The sequence below is a fragment of the Pelmatolapia mariae genome, linkage group LG10_11, assembly GCF_036321145.2.
Source record: "Pelmatolapia mariae isolate MD_Pm_ZW linkage group LG10_11, Pm_UMD_F_2, whole genome shotgun sequence".
Lineage (NCBI taxonomy): Eukaryota > Metazoa > Chordata > Actinopteri > Cichliformes > Cichlidae > Pelmatolapia > Pelmatolapia mariae.
Window position 1 is genome coordinate 19,128,502 of NC_086236.1, and position 17,084 is coordinate 19,145,585.

Genomic DNA, 17,084 nt, shown 5'->3' on the forward strand with positions numbered 1-17,084 from the left:
CATCTCCCCTCCACCACAGTGGTTGACAGCTGGTGTGAGGTGTTTGAACTAATATGTTGTGTTATGTTTTTGCTACACGACTCTGTGCGTTATGGCCAGACATCTCCAAGTTGTCCTTTTGTGTCAAAAGGACATTGTGGTTTGTTTAGATGCTACCTTGAAATCTGAAGCTGTGCTGCCATGTTTGCTTTTGAGAGAAGAGGTTTTCTCCTAACAGCCCTCATACTTTTTCAGCTCTTTTCTAATTGTCTGCAATGGTGCTCTTATGTTTTTTTGTTTGTAGCATTGCATGCTACTTACCCTCCTAAATCCTGTGGAAGACTGAACCGCTGTACTGCATTTTGTTTTTGTTATATTAAATAATGTCACAACATATTATGTCATATGTCGTTGTTCATCTGTGGTGTATTAAGGATATACTAAAGAGGAGGTCTGGCTGGACTGATGTATCAACCAAACACTACACATTAAGAAGGTGGTTTTAATTTAAATCACTTTTAATTTTGTTCTTGTTTGGGTTTGTGTGTCCCCTTGGTATCATTCTTGTTAAAATGATATGAGTCTAACTCTTGTTAGTTAGTCCGGACAAAAGGAGAAGTTACTGAAGCACATGCTATTGCAAATGTATGCTTTGCACCAGGTTCTTTTTACCACAAGCTTCAATAATACAAGAATGAGTCACCGTCTCTATGCGACTTCCTGTAAAGATAGGCCATCCTGTCTCGCAGTTTCGCCCCATTTTTTAACCTCAGTTGACATTCTACTCTTTTTGCCTTTCCTGAGTGCCTCAATCAGGCTCGATGGATACAGCCTGATTCGTCGTAATGAGTTTGGGGACCTCAAAAATGGCTGGAAATGCATTGGGAATAGTTTTCTGTCTTCTACTTCTTGCTTCTACTATTCAAGGTAATTCTGGATATCCACGTGTTTTTGAGGGGTTATGATATACTGGCAAAGATTGATGTTCATCATTAGTTTTGAAATACGTTTTGGCTTCTGGTGTGACAAGATGTGTTACCATAATGCTAAGCCTGCACCCCAGCAGACTGCAGTCTATGTTATCAACTTCAAAGTGTAAGTGATTTTGTCTCCTTTTGTCACTTCTAACACTATCTGATGTGTCTGACAGGGATCCAGGGTGTTGAGTTGTTCCATTATGAAAATATGGAAGCTGTAGTGGGCCAGAATGTTTCCATACCCTGCACTTTAAAAGGTTCTACTGATATCAAGATTGTCAGTATTGAATGGCGTAAGGAAAACACAAAGCTGTGTGTGTACAGCCAGTTTTATGGAATCAATCTAGTCTGGCAAAATATTACCGTCCAGATTGAGAAAAACAGTACTGATGTCCTGGGTTCCCATTTAAAACTTTCTGATGTGAAGAAATCGGATGAAGGCATCTATGTTTGTGACACCGCCACCTTTCCTGATGGATCCAAAAAGGTTAAAACACAGCTAATAATCAAAGGTAAGAGAAACTAGTACACACAAAGCCATATCTAAGTACCTAAACCAGACTGTAGACCACCCAGGATTTAATATTTAAATAGAAATACACAACATCTTTCTATCTAATGCTGTATTGCATATATTTCACATTACTCGTGGTTGCATCACAGCACTCAGTCTCTGCCAATCTCAGCAGTTATTTATCGCTCAGCAAATCCAAGTAAGAACGAAAAGAACACATCTAGGAGCTTTGCTAAAAGACAGTTTTCTTTTTCATATTACTTGTCTCATAACACAGGACACAATACACTCTTCTGTTCAGCTGAAGGGATGTTGTGATCACAACAGTGGCAGAAGACCTATTTCAAAATGTGCTCTTCACATCAGTCAGTCGGTTGCTTTTTTTAACGTTTTTTGTGTGATCAACAAATCTAATTAATCTCATGTTTTCCTCAATAGATGACATTAAAATAACGTGTGATGTGAATGGCACTGTTGAAGTCCAAAATGGAGAAAATGTTACAATTCGCTGCACAGCATTTCCAAATGCACACTACAGATGGACCAAGGTAAAGGAAACTTGGAATTTGAAACTGAATTTAACTCTGACATCTTTTCAAAATAAAAGTTTTTTATGTGCTACATAATCATGCTTTGCCCCAGAATGATGAACTGTTGTCAGAGACTGAATCTCTGGAGCTCTGGTGGGTGACCGATGCTGATGCAGGGGTTTATACACTGACTGTCAAAACAGGAAGCAAACGTGTGCATGAAGAGTTTGTGGTCACAGTGCTAACGACAACCACAAGTTTGAAGACAGGTGAGCGTCTTCAGTTCGTCGCTGCTGTTTGCCTCTTTGTGTCATATTCAATTTCATCATTTCCCGAGGGCTGGATTAGCAATCTAGTAGAGGGCCCAAGAGACTGAATGACTTAATAAACTGCACTGGACCAGAAAGCTGATACTTGAACTTTTGTTATTATACTGTAGCTCACTCAATTTTAATTTTTAATTAGCTGAAGGGAAGGCGAGAGATTCAAAGGATTGTGACGCTGCCAGCCATGTTATGAGAATGTGGAAGGAACTAGGAATAAATTGGGAACTACTAAAACTAAAAAGAAAAAGAAACTCAATTATTTGCTTTAAATCGGTTGTCCATTGGGATTTGAAGGAATACTGAAATACACCCAGCTAAAACATAATTCAAAAGTTTAAATTTCAATACAACCAAACAGCATGTGGTCTGCCTGCCACCACTGGTTAAATAGTTTGATGGAGTGCTGTGAGCCGGCTGTGCTCAGTTAGGAAAATAATCCCCAGTTGTCTACTTTTTCATCCTTTGTAGACGCTTCTCATGAGAATTTGAATACGTGACAAAAAAAACAAACAGAAGCCACACAGACGTCACAACTTACTTCCCGTTCTTTCATTCTATGTTTCAAACCACAAGCACAAACACACAAACACAACACACTGCACACTATAACAGTAGCTCAACGCCAGCTATGAATCGTGATATGGGGTAAGAGCACAGTCTGTTGGTCAGATTGGAGTAGTACAGCAAATGTAGAACTAAAAACATTGAAATAGGTCATAATTTCCCGTAGCTCTGAACTAAATTTAATAGAAATGTACATTATCAAACTATGGCATCTCAGTTGTGTCTAATTGGACATCAAACCTCTCTGGGTACATACATCAGGGTAGGCACGGTAGCATTAAAACTGACAATCAGAAGAGAAACTGTCCTAATTAAAAAGGAACACCTGTACATTGTACTATTGATATTGCAAATTCATGCCCACACCGTTACCTCATAAATCTGTGCCCAAGGCTCCAAACTCTAGATACTTGAAATATTTTAGTTGTATTGATTATGCATATTCTCCCGAATGCCAACATGAGCCGTGTTTTAATGATGTATTGCTCTTCACTGAGTAATTTAAAGTTTTCGTCAACTATAATTATAATCCCTACTCTTTATGCAGGTTCAATGAATAGCTTTACATTTGGGAAATACATTGAACGCACAGCTCTATATCTCATATGAAATATGAGGCTCTGACCTTAAAGTTTGAGTGTTGGCGAGCAAGCAATTAAGTTTATTTCCCAATAGACTAAACTATGTTGTAAACAGTAATGCAAGCTAGCATGATTCTAATGTGATGGATAGACTACAGATTTCTACAATATGAAGACACAACCAATCTGCACAGTACATTCTGATAACAGGATTATTTCTTCTTTCACTGTCTTGACAGTGTCACCACAGGGTTTGACTGAATCAGCAGGCATCAGCCTTACAACATCACCAACCCCCGAGCTTTCAACCCACACAGATCGGACCACCTTCATTGCTACAAATGCTCCAAACACCACAAATGTTACAATCACAGCTGATGAGCACATAACCTCTTTTACAAATTCTACACACATCTCTGTCACAGCATCCCCCACCACACACTCTTACACCCAAGATTTGCTCAATACGACTGTCCAGAGGACAACAGAATCAGGCTATCCTAGCACAATGTTGACCTCAACGCAAGAATCGGCCAGTGATGAGACAAGGAATGAGACTGAGGTACATACAGAGCAACCAGAGGGCATTTCCTCAGCAACGCCAGAAGAATACAGCACCACAGGAAACATTTTTAAAAGTCCTGAAAGACCTTCATCTGGAGATAAATATGGAGAAAATGAAAATAAGGGTAAGGTTTTAAAACTGCAGTATTTTACTTTATTTACATCTAAACATGTATTGGTACGATGTGAGAATTTTTTTAAACATTACTAGTCTGCCTCTAGCTCGTTAGTGATGCTATTAGACCAATTGGTGCATTTTCTTTGGGGACTACCAACAAAGTGAGTACTTCTGTTTGTGAATATCAAGGCAAGGTCACAGTGTTGGGGGAAAAAAATTGCTTGTAAACAGGCAAACAGCAGATATAAATGCTCAAAAGGCAAAACCTGAAAAGCCAGAGTTTCTTTGCTTTCACCATCTGCATCTTCATCATATATTGCTCAGCCTCCGGCTAGAGGCCTTTTCCAGGTAGAAAACTCATTAAGGGGAGCATCTACTTCTAGGGATGCTGCATGACAAACTGAGGGGGAGGATTGTAAGACACACTTCTCTGCCTCAAGGCAGAAAGTTTCCACGTTGTAGCTTTACATTTATTATCAGTATTTGCTGAAGTTTGCTCGGTTTCACCAGAGCAAGACAATCAATATGTTAGAAACTGTGGCTGTTGCTGTACAAAAAAATCACATTTTCCCTTCTCACAATCTGCTTCTTAGATACGGCACCGATTCATCTGTTGTTGGTGGTAATCATTGTTCCGGTGCTGGTATTGATTGCCGTGGCTGGCTTTCTCTTTAGAAGACAAGTTATAAAAACCAGGTAAAACTCTTACTATCTATGCATTCAACCGTCCTCCACACCTGCTCGCACAGGGTCGTGCACTGGGTGACCCTCAATGACCTCAAAAATATTGATATCTGTCAAATTTTCCAGTAGACACACATGACCTACAATGCATACCTCCACATGCTTTCTGGATTCAACTAACTGTCTAACAATGCCACAAGTCAATATTTGTACTCTGACTCTGCCTTTGTAGGCTGGATTCGCCGCCTTCGTTCAAACCCCCTCCACCTCCAGTGAAGTATACAGCAATAAGACACAGCGAGACTCTGACAGAGTCTTTTCCCATTTCGAGGTGCAACTCTTTAACAGAGACTCAAATATGAATGACTCAAATTTTTGTCCTCTCTTGGTCATGTTAAGAGTTACAGAATGAGGTTATTTTTACTCATTACAAACCAGTCACAGGAAATTTTCCAAATGTGGCTCTGTGTATATACTTTGTGAGTTGTTTTTTTTTTTGGTTGTTTGTTTGTTTTTGTATAAAATGCACCCAACTATATCAATAGCTGAAAATGAATGCATATTAAAGTTCATTAAATTGACTTTTAAACCGTGTTTGTGTTATTTACTTTTCTCTTGTGACATTGTTTCAAATATTGTACTGCTTACTCTATATACTACCAATTCATACACAGTGACAGAACTTTATGAGGTGTACTTTCTATAGTTTCTTCATATCTTTCAAAGGAATGCTGCTTCTGCTGTAATACTTCATTCATTAGTGTGATGAGGTATTTCCTGCCCAGAAACCCAAAGATTTTCTCTAATTTAGCTCAATATGTTTAGTTGATGTGACAATGTTACAAATGTCTTAATATCAAAGACCCCTGTTGTCCACAGGTACCGCAGAGCGACAATCATGATCACAAAGCAGGGCTAAAACCACAAACCACATGGGCTTAATGGCTAAAAGAAACATAGCAACCACTTGATGAAAGAAAATATGAATCAGTACGGGTTTCATAAACATTAACAAGTCAAGTTGTCTGATGTTTTTTTAAATATATTTTTTAATCCTTTGAGTTAATGAATTGCTAAGTTTTAATGAGCAATTTAAATGGATACTGCTTATATTTATTTAGCCATCGACATTTGTGTTTATCTGCCCTGCAGACACTCACGTATGTAGATGTTCTGGGAAACTTTTCACAACTGCATTTTTTTTCTTATTTTCCAACCACAACAGCTAAACCACAAAGCGCTACGTCTATGCAAGATTTAAATTCTTGATATATACATAGCATACGTAACAATGCCCCTTGCATACAGCTGACAGAACAGTATAAGTAAATGTGAGCTTATTGTTCAAGACCACATTGTGGTTTTCACCATTTTTCAACTCTTTATTTCTTTTTTATTTTTATTTTATTTTTTAACTCTAACGTTGAGAGCAGACCAGTCTGTGTGAAATTCTCTGCTTTCTTATTGTAGATTGTTTTTTACTGTATTTGTTTATAACTGTGACAAACAATATTAAAGTTGCTATCGTTTCTAAGCTGTTGTCATGTTTATATTATAATACAGCGATCTATATGAAATTATTCTGTATCCCACTGTAGTGTTGAGACTGCGTGCCTCAGAATGAGGTTACCTCGCTTCCTGTTTGTAACTGAAGAACATTCAGTTTTCAAAGTACCGTGATACCAGCGAGGTAACAGAGGGAGGGTAAAAATAGACTACAGTGTTGCGCATCTCACTGATTAAACAACGTAACCTGAGAGCAGTCGTATCAGACAGAGAACACGTTTTCTTCAAGACGGCTGGAATATGGGTAGGATCTGAAGACCTTTTAGAAATTTTAAAGTTATATATAGGTGTTATATATATGTGTACATATATATATATATATATATATATATATATATATACATATACATATAATATGTATATTTCACAACATTATTCATATCTCACATACTTTGTATATCGCTAAGTATAATTCTGTACAATTTGCTATTTTCCAGAATACTAGAAAAATATTTTTCTAGTTTCAAGAGTATGTTATGATTATGGCAGGACAAAAGATAAAAGTCAAAACTCCAGGCTGTCTGAGTTAGTAATCATGACTATGTATATATGTATGTAATCGTATGGTTCTTTGTCTACAGTAGTTAAGCATGTTGTGCTTGTGGGTACATGGCAAAAGCATTTTATGTAAATTTGTCAATAATTTCTAGTTGTAAACAAAGCTGAGAGGGAAAGATTACTTTTGAAAAGCAAACCTACGACGCTTCGCTTGTAGAAACACATGATAGTTATACTCGAAGCTGTATACGCTAATAACTTTAAACTAGCCATATCAGGCTTTAAAGGGTGCAAGGTCATAGTTTTGTTAAAAATTCTCCTCTTCACCATCAGTGATTGCATTTGTCCAACAATGTTAAAGCATCTAATTGTTTTTAGAAAACATGCTAGAATAATTTATTTTTCTCTTTGATACTGTGATGCATAGAAAGGGGGTTATAATATTAATGACAGCGAAAGCAAATAAATAGGTTTGAAATATGAACACTGAGTTCTAAAATGTGTCATTTTTCAATATTAGTGGTTATTTTGTTTTTGTCTCTTAGCTGATATACTATACGTAGCCTTGGGGCTGCTATCTGTGGCCTTGTCGATCTCTTTATGCCTCAATGTGATCTTTTGCATCAAGCGAAGAACTATTTTGTGCAGAGGTAAGGTAATATGTAATCTAAATGTATTCACAGTTATTTCTAACACACTCTTTACTTTCTGTAAATTTGCAACATATTTTATTCACACAGAAAAAAATGGGTCCTGCTGCCCCCACACTTCTGAAGAAGAAACGTATGTTTTTTTAATATATATATATATATATATTTGTTTATTTATTTATTTTGTTGGCAATGTATTATTTAGTCCAATAGACAACACTTGATTGTAAGTAACAGTAATAGTTACTGGAGTATTTTCATTTTATTTTTTGATAAAATTAGAATATGCAAATAGCATCACATTGTTTAAACAAACTGTCCAAATGTTCTTTCATATTTTGAAGCCTGTCACACAATGAAGGGCATTATTTTCATGACCTTAATCATCAAGAGCAGAGGGAAAATCCCCACAATCATCATGAGCAACAGGAAAATCCAATCTATGGCAACATCAGCACAGAGAGAAGAAGTGAGTGTGTCTGCTTTCTGTCTCGTTTCGAAAAAAACAAGACAAAATCAGTGCGTTAGCATTAAGAAACACTTGTATACCTTAATGTATAATTGTGTATGGTTTGTTGATATATACAAAAACATTTTTGGCAAAAACAAACATGGAAAACATGTTTTAATATGGACTAAAACTTAATGGATTCACTTAAAGTGTATTTAACATGTGCAAATTTGCCTTAATTGTACAACCCCCCAATTGTTGACTTATAATTTAGTTGTCTTATTAGTATTCCGTCCGAATGTTTAACCCTGTAAGACCCAACCCATCAAAAAATAGCCAGAAAATTCAGATTTTTTGGAACTGAGATGTTTATTAGCCCTTATAACAAAATCCACAATTTTTTTTCGTTATATCATGTTGTGTATGATATATTTTTATTATAGATTTAATGATACACTTAACTTTTTGTTAACAATGTTAATTTTAGATGAAAAAAACGTTTTGTGCAGAACATTTTGAAATTATGGCAAGTACTGATCATGTTGACGAGGTCTCAGAAACTCATGTATCAAATATGATACAAAGGGCATTATAGTGTTAATAAAAGAAAACATTATTTGTGTTTTACTTCAGGTTCTGCAGAGGGTTGCTATGAGATGATGACCATGCAACGCACAAGAGAAAGTAAGAAGGTAAGTGCTGTTCATAAGTTTATTCAAATCTATCTGCAAGTGTATTTTAGTGGATTAACATATTTCTATTACATGATCCAGTAAAGACTTTGATATGCCCTAAGAAGACTGTCATAAATTAATAAAAAGCTCATTTAACTCCATCTTTATTTACAGAATTTCTATTAACTGCATAACTCACAGGTTCTTTGAAGTTCCTTTGAGTTGTCAGATACAGTATACTGATGTACTGTTGTTACATACAGTATTCTGCACACTAATGTATGTGAATGACACTTGTAACTTGTGTATATAGTTCTTCTGTCATTCTTACACTTCTTTCATTGATTACTTTACTTGCTGATGATGTGAATTGTGAAAAATATGTTAGTCATGTAAAATTAGCGCGTCGACTGATAGCGTTTAAAAAGTGTGAAAGGATGACACATTATGCTTCTGTGTCGCCGCTACTCAATTAAAGAAAAAATATCGAAATAATTACTGTTTGACACAGTTAGTCGCTTACTTTTAAAACGCTCATTTGTTGAGTGCTTGTGATTGTTGAATTTGAACAAAGACTATTCATCATCTTGGCTAAACCTGTTACTTCCCGATGCTTTTAAGAGTGTACTGCTCTGAAGTAAAGAGGCGCGCTAAAATTATTACAAAAGACAGGAACAAAATTGCGAAACGGAATGCAGCACAATAAACATTTTACCTTATTTCCATAACTGAAGATAAAATTGTAACCAAAAATAACAGCTGATTAGTTGCTGTGCCCTCCTTCTACTTTCTATTTTTTGTGATGGTAGGAATTCATTTTACTTGTTTTTCACTTTGTCCTACTGCACACGGTTTGCAGATATGATTTTGACCAAAATCCACACTAAGTTCAGTTACATTGTTTCTTTTACAACCATTTTATAACCATTAAGGAGAATAAGATCGATATTATGACATAAAATGGACTTCAACTGTCAGTATTTCACATAGTATAATAATGTTCTGCACTGACTATCTGACTATACTCAAGAAGTCAGCTCAATCTAAAACTAAATACTTACATTTTGTGCAAAAATACAACAGACAAATCAGTTGAACCGATGCTTACAGAACTGCTTTCAAAACGGAAGGCAACTGACACCAGAGACTCTTTGTGGTCAATAAAGCTGTGAACCAATGAACACAATTAAGCCTAAAGCCTTCTAAAAATAAACTCGACAAACTCAAATACATGAGAACATACACAGGAGCCACTAAATAGGATGCAGAAACCGGTGCAGAGTGAAGCAAAACCTGAAATCAATTTTACAATCAATCTATTTTTATCTGTGTTGTCTGAAACCAGCCTTTCCAGAATGACCTGAATTATGCCTCACTGGACCTGAAGACTGCAAAGAAACGAAAGAAGAAGCATCGCCATCAGCATAGCCAGTCACAGGGACGAAATCATTTCCCCGAACAGCTGTCAGTCCACCACACACCTCCTCTGAATACATTCTTGGAGGTGGATGCAGACATGGATGCTCATCTTCCGTCCAGAGACACCAGCACCATGGTTTCACACAGCAGCATCTACCTCAACAGTCAACAAATAGCTCAACAGACAGAGGAAATGGAAAGAGAAAAGAATCTGACACTGGAGAGGAATGTTGGTTGGAATAGTATGCGAAGGCGCGAGGATGGAGGAAATCAAGAGTGTGAAGAAATGAAAGATGAACAAGAGTGTAACAATGGGAATTTATGTGAACAGTTTTCAGAAGTAGAAACCATTCAGAGCTGCACAGATCCTTTCATTGGTAGCTTTAGCCAGGATGGTCACCAGCACGGTTAAACAAACATATCAAGTTTTACTGTTTCAAACTGTTTTGAGCTGAAATCTATATCACCTGAAAAAGACTTTTTGGTTTTTATTTTATTTTATGTGCAAAAAACAAACTACTGTCTATTACTACAGCTGTAAAATGAAACTACGTCATCTTCAATATTCAAACTGCTTGCAGGGTTGAGCAATTTCCTCTCCGAGGCAGACAAGATGAGGTCTCCTCATTGAGCAACAGAGGAAGAAAAGTGTACCTTTCATGCAGAGGGTGTAATAAATGTAAATAAAGCTAAAAGGAAACTCTTTGCGTGACATTTAGATGTCAAGGCCCATGTGGAAATTTTTCAGTTTATTGCAAAAGATGAGGAAAACACCAAATCATCACAGGCCATGGAAGAACTCTCACTGTTTTGATGTCTCATCATCATATATTACCAGATGTCTCATAGAAAGGTGTGAAGAAATTATTTCTTACATTTGTTTTCCACGATGTGGGCGCTGGCTATATGCTGAGAGGGAATGTTTCACTGAAAAACTCGACATGCCTCAGCATATGTGAAACCGCCTCTCGGTAATGCTAAGAGTGAAGATAACATTAACGTGAAGATAACATTTAAAAAACAGTGAAGTAAAAACAAAAAAGGGGGGAAAGCTTTAAGTGGGACATAAGTGATGACATTTTGTTTTCCCTGTGGGCACCTTGCCTTGTTATAAATGTCAGCCATGTAGGATTTTACACGTCATGGTTATGACAATGGCTGTTACTTTAATAATCTATTGCACATATGAGCTAATTTGCCATCTGCTTAAATTATTATTTCCCTCACTGTAATCTCTTGGCAGGATAATTTACTGCCCTGCTATCTGCCGAGGGAATTGAGCTATGGAGTGAACTCAGCAGTCAGAAGCCTGCAGCCCACTCTTTGTTGACAGTTTTTCAATAGCTGACCATGGCCTACTTCCCCTCTATGGATTAAATTTTGGCCTTGGGCATTTTGGATGCAACTCTTGCAGACATATGGGAATGTCACAAAAAACTTTTCACGGATGACAGGCACCGTTAGTAACTGTCATGTATGAGGACATAAAGGCAGTCATTTATACAGGATGTTTTCAAAATTATAAAGTCACGCTTCTATAAAGAATCAGTTGTAATTAGGAGCAGTTTATAATTTATATATATTTTTCCCAAATCACTACCTCAATTTTTAAGAATATGGGTATTAATCTTATACTGAAGCCTATTAAGTTGATTTGCACTGGGAATTTCCTAAGTTACTCTATAAATAACTATGAATTGACAACTTGGCTTTTAGATCTATCTCAATCGTGTAATTGAAAAAAGAGATAAAGCTTTTAATGTGTTCTGTAATCTAATATGACATGATGAGAAGCAAAAGGCAACACACTTATCTTTACATAGACAAAGGAAATTATACTGTTTTATACTATGCTCTTAGAGTAAACATACACACCAAGTACCAAAGTTCATGACTGGGTTACAGTAAAGTATTAAAGGGAGGTTGACAATGCAGGAAATCATTCAACTACATAACGTCTTCATAATAATGATTTGAGTAATTAAATGATTATGCAGTCCACAAGAATGGCTCAGCCAAGCTGACGCTCATTTTGGGGACCCTGCAGCTTCACTGCTGACTTAACTTTGATCAAGTGGTAAGAAAATTTCCTTGAGGTACATTTTCAAAGGTATTTATCTGTCTTTCAGCAAGGTTCAGCAAAAATCTGCAAAATTGCGTGATGTGGCTGTGAGAAGACAGAAAATAAAAAAGAAGATTAATTTTTTAGTTTAAAAAAATAAAATGTAAAAAAATGTAAAGTAAAAAAAAATAATTAATAGTAATTAAGATATGACATTGGCTTTCAAACTCACAGTACAAATTTGTGGTTGCATAATCACAACCCTTTAACGCCTAGTGTATCGTATTTGATACATACAGTTTTTTTGTGACTTTTTAAACTGAAATGCCAGATGTAGCAAATACAATACAAATTAAACACCATATATGGAAATTAAAATGTAAATAATTTATAAACAAATTTGTCAAATGGCTCAATAAACTCTCTGTTTTCAAGAAATTTGAATTTTCTGCCAATTGTTTCATAGCTCAGGCTTTAAAGGGTTCATTTCAGCCATGAAAAAGCAATGCAGCAATTCTCTTTCAGCTTGTAGTCGGGCATGTGGTTTCTTTGTAAGATTGCTATCATTGTACAGTTTGCTTATGATGCCACATGTGACCTGCAGTAATTGGAACAGGTGTTATTTTTAAGTTGCTCATTTGTTTCATGTATGTGTATGTGTGCGAAGAGAGCGAGAGGAGGGGGGATGAGATGAAACAAAGATTACACGACAGATATGAAATATAAAGTGGGTTACACTGCAGCTTGTGAATTGTGCCTTAAACTTCTATAGTGTGTTTCGAACAACTGTTACTCTAAGTGTGACATTCAATAGAATAGTTCAGTAGAGACAAACAGCTCACGATCCAAAGCACACCACTGAAGGTGACTGCGGGAAAGGTTAATGTTGGACATCTTAACACAGAAAAGGCAGCATTTGGTGATGTCCATGGGTTCTGGACGTCAGGTAAATGTTGACATCCATCCAAGTATTAAAAACTAGTCATAATTTTTTAAATTATGTTAGCTTGTTCAATTACAAAATACTTTTGAGCCTCTGAAAATGGGGGATTATGTATAAAAATACATGCAATTTTAAAACAATTAACACAATACTTTTGTTAAAGCACTTACATTAAAGCTAAAAGTTAGCACCTCAATGTAATCACATCTTAATTGTTTGATTTAAAACCCACTGTGGTGATGGTCAGAGGCAACATTACCAAAAAAAGTACTTTGTTCAAAAACCTATGGACTTAACTGTAAGTGGGTTTTCTAATCTGTTCCACCTCCTTGTAAAACTGCTATTAGTCATCTAAATTTATTTGGCAATGGTTGTGATCATGGATAATCAATATTATTATGAACGCGTTATTTTTTTTTTTATCTTTAATGATAATTTTGCTACTCAGACAGTTACAGGGGGAGGCCAAGTATACTGTTTTCAAAGAACATAACCTTATTTTGTATTATAAACAACAGAAGATATACTCAGATTGTAGTATTTCAACCTCATAATACACAAATTATGCTAAAATTCTAACATTTGTAACTACTGCCATATGTCATTGATAACAATCGAGGATATCATTTTCAGTACATAAAGTACTTACCAGCAGATACAGTTGCACAAAGGAGTAGCAACCAGAGGCCTTAAAAGAAAGAAACAAATTCAAGGGTCAGTATTTTTAAGTAATAAGTGCCACTGGAGCTTTTTTTGTTTTGTTTTGTTCTGTTCTGTTCTTTTTTAAAGAATGTTAAGTTATACTCTATTTTTAAGTATTTTTTAAGTAATGATTACTCGCAAGTACTAATTTAAGTAATGAGTGCCAACCACTAGTTCTTTAGAGAGAAAAACTAAATTGTAGCAAAGTGGTTTGTTCTATACTGAGGCAGTGAAGGGTCATATTATCCACTTGCGGCCTACCTGTAGAGACTGGCTAGCTTCTCGGCTGTTTTTCTCAAACTATGACAGGAAGCTCGCTTTCTGTTATTATGTTTAAATAGCGTAGTTTGGTTACGACCTTGGTTACCTGCACGAACCTGAATAAACCATAAACTTAGGTCTTCCACCTTTGGCAACCCAATGCTACTATGCTAGTTAAATACAGTAGCAAACAGGCAGAGAGATGATGGTAGATAATTTACACGAAATATAAGAATGTATAACAATAATTTAAAAAATAAAATAAAAACATCATGTTATCTTTCACTTTTTTTCTAACCAGCCGGAAATGGAAACTTTTTTTTCACAGACTACGTAGTGACGCCTCTAGTGGGCGGAGACGATCTTCGTAACCAACATGGCAGCGTGCATGTGAATGTCGTGCAGTTGTTACGAATTACTCAGGTGCGCTTATTTCTAACGCGAATATTACGTTGTTAAAGCCTATATGTGACTTATATCTTGTCGATTTGTACCGTCACCCAACCCAGACAATCTAAAAGTGGGATCATTTGTTCAGTACCGCAGCTGATCACCGCTCATGCTAACATATTAGCTTAGAAGTAGACAAATTTCCATGATGGATCCTGACCAACAGCTGAGAAACGTAAGTCACTTTAAGTCACTGCTTTATAACCCAATCAGCAACACGGATGCTGAGTGTGAATGTATGTTTTTCAGCTGCGGGATTTTCTTCTGGTTTACAACCGAATGACTGAAATCTGCTTCCAGCGATGCAGCAGCAACTTCAACTACAGAAACCTCACAATGGACGAGGTAGGAAAAGCGAAGATCACAGTTACTGTGTCGGCTACGTGGTGGTGTTGTTTGCTTTGCCGTGTTCTGCGTCTCAACACGATTTCTTTCAAGTTTTTTTTCCGCCACAGCGGATCGTCTGCCTTCATCTCACTTTACCCCTAGCATCGTCCTCTGTCACATCAACCTTTCCCCTCCTCCACTATATCCATGAATTTTCTCTGTGGTCAATGAATTTTCCTCTTTTCTTCCTGCCTACTGTCTCAACCGTCAACAAACTTTGTCCAATATATCACCTATCTCTCCTATGCACGTCCAAACCTTCTCTACCTTACCTCTCTAACTTCGTCTCCAAATTGCCAAATCTAAGCTCTTTAATATACTCATCTCTAAATCTGTCCATCCTGGTCATGCTGCTTTAATGTATTTACAAACACATTTGATGTTGTGTAACATCTTTGACAGAGAGGACTTTGCCTGTGACCCTACTCTGTGAAAGGGAAACGTTGTAGCATTCATACTGAATTACTCCTGCAATAAAGAAGCCAGTTTTATGTTGCAGCTCGAATATTTTCAGTCCAGTCAAACCACTAAAAATAGTCCCAGCCAGCCTGTGGATAACACTTTTGCCTACTAATGCATATATACTGTGTGATCACAATATACAGTAGTTTTCTGTTTTCTACCTCTGACTGCTGTTTGCCTTCCAGGAGCGCTGTGTGGACAACTGTGCAGGGAAGCTCATTCGCTCTAACCATCGTTTAATGGGCACCTATGTGCAGCTGATGCCTCGGATGGTCCAGCGGCGGATGGAGGAGCTGGAGAGCAAAGCTGCAGAGAATGCCAAGGAAGAGGCAGCATCTGGAGCTGCTGGGACTGAAATTTCAGCAACACATCATGCTCCCAACACCTCATCTCCACTTCCAGCTGAGCTGGATGCGTCTGTGTCCTCAGAACTCAAATTATCAGCTGCCACACCGCTCACTCCCACAAATGAAACGCTAAATGCTCCAGTGCTTGATAAAGCTGGCATTGGACCTTCATATACAGGAGGATTTTCTCAGCCTTCAGTAGCTGGTGGCCAGATTGATTCTGCCAGCTCCCCGGCACTGTTTACGTCATCTAAATCTACATACTTATCAGAAGGTGCATCTAAATCAGAGAGCCTATCAAGACAAAAAGAGTCTAATAAATAGGGTATAGTTGATATCTTGTTATGAAACCAAATGTCAGCATTTTTTTTTGCTTTTCCTTAGTCAGCAATAGATGAATCTAAAGTCAATTAATGACCATGAAAGGCATTACACGTTACAGGTTTGGCACAGTTATTGATCAAGAGCGTTATATGAATCATTTCGGTCAAAAGGCATGAGGAGGAGGAATGTCATTCATGATAGGAATTTCAATTGTGCAGTAATTTTATGGTGACTTCTCACACAGTAGTGAAAAAATTGTAAAAGGCTAACATTAAAAGGCTACCCATAAAAGGTGATGTTGTTTGCTAATGAGAGTTGTTTGACAGCATGTGTGTGTTTGTGTGCATCTGTACCTACAATTCAATTTTATTTATATAGTGCCAATTCATAACAAGAGTCGCCTCAAAGCTCTTTATAGAACCACCAGCAATCATGTGATCTCCTAAAAACAAGCGCTTGGTGACAGTGGGAAGGGAAAACTCCCTTTTAAAAGGAAGAAACCTCCAGCAGAATTATGCTCAGGGAGGAGCAGCTATCTGCCACGACCAATTTGGGATAAGGGGAAAGAGAAGAGAACAAAGAGAGATGGGACAAAGGACACACTACAGGAGAAAGAGTCAGTTTGGTTGTTACTCATGATTAAATGCAGTTGTGGTGTGTATACACACAGGGAGTGAAAGGGACTGAGTAAAAAAAAAAAAGCAGGGGATTTCAACAATAAATGCATGATTGTAAATCAAAGCACAATCGTACACCTGGACTAAAGACCAATCTGGTGTTTACCCAGATGTGCTTAGCCAAGACAGATGTTTTGTGGAATTCCACAGTATAACAGTACAGCGTGTAGTATATAGTGTAAGTTATAAAATGATAGGATGACCCTCCCTGAAAAATGACAGCAACCTTTTAAAATATAACAGTGACAGAACGTTACTTTTATGGTTTGAAAACATTAAAGGCCATCCTGCCTTCATCCTGTTCAGGTGTCTGAACACAGTCGGGGGAACGCCACGTGCTCTGGCTTGTGTAGCTCTGAAGGCAGTTCACGACC

General features: G+C 37.1%; 2 protein-coding genes across 2 annotated transcripts; both read left to right on the plus strand.

The window, feature by feature from the left end:
• The first annotated feature begins 792 nt into the window (after window positions 1–792).
• On the plus strand, window positions 793–5,379 carry si:ch1073-15f19.2 (T-cell surface protein tactile). The gene is made up of 7 exons (XM_063487676.1): window positions 793–906; window positions 1,130–1,468; window positions 1,909–2,018; window positions 2,113–2,269; window positions 3,711–4,160; window positions 4,747–4,849; window positions 5,070–5,379. The coding sequence occupies exons 1-7, from the start codon at window positions 825–827 to the stop codon at window positions 5,197–5,199; spliced, it is 1,371 nt and encodes a 456-aa protein (XP_063343746.1). The 5' UTR covers window positions 793–824; the 3' UTR covers window positions 5,200–5,379.
• Window positions 5,380–14,425: 9,046 nt separating this feature from the next.
• timm10b (translocase of inner mitochondrial membrane 10 homolog B (yeast)) lies at window positions 14,426–16,324 on the plus strand. Its single transcript, XM_063487171.1, has 3 exons — window positions 14,426–14,688; window positions 14,763–14,858; window positions 15,548–16,324. Exons 1-3 carry the CDS (start codon window positions 14,659–14,661, stop codon window positions 16,031–16,033), a joined length of 612 nt encoding a protein of 203 aa, XP_063343241.1. The 5' UTR covers window positions 14,426–14,658; the 3' UTR covers window positions 16,034–16,324.
• Window positions 16,325–17,084: the final 760 nt, after the last annotated feature.

Excerpts from the sequence above, each read along its gene's own strand:
- si:ch1073-15f19.2 (XM_063487676.1), top strand. The coding sequence starts at position 825 with ATGAGTTTGGGGACCTCAAAAATGGCTGGAAATGCATTGGGAATAGTT. Across the intron at positions 2,270-3,710 it reads AACCACAAGTTTGAAGACAG|TGTCACCACAGGGTTTGACT; the intron begins GTGAGCGTCTTC and ends CTGTCTTGACAG. Across the intron at positions 4,161-4,746 it reads TGGAGAAAATGAAAATAAGG|ATACGGCACCGATTCATCTG; the intron begins GTAAGGTTTTAA and ends TCTGCTTCTTAG.
- timm10b (XM_063487171.1), top strand. The coding sequence starts at position 14,659 with ATGATGGATCCTGACCAACAGCTGAGAAAC. Across the intron at positions 14,689-14,762 it reads CTGACCAACAGCTGAGAAAC|CTGCGGGATTTTCTTCTGGT; the intron begins GTAAGTCACTTT and ends TATGTTTTTCAG. Across the intron at positions 14,859-15,547 it reads GAAACCTCACAATGGACGAG|GAGCGCTGTGTGGACAACTG; the intron begins GTAGGAAAAGCG and ends TTTGCCTTCCAG.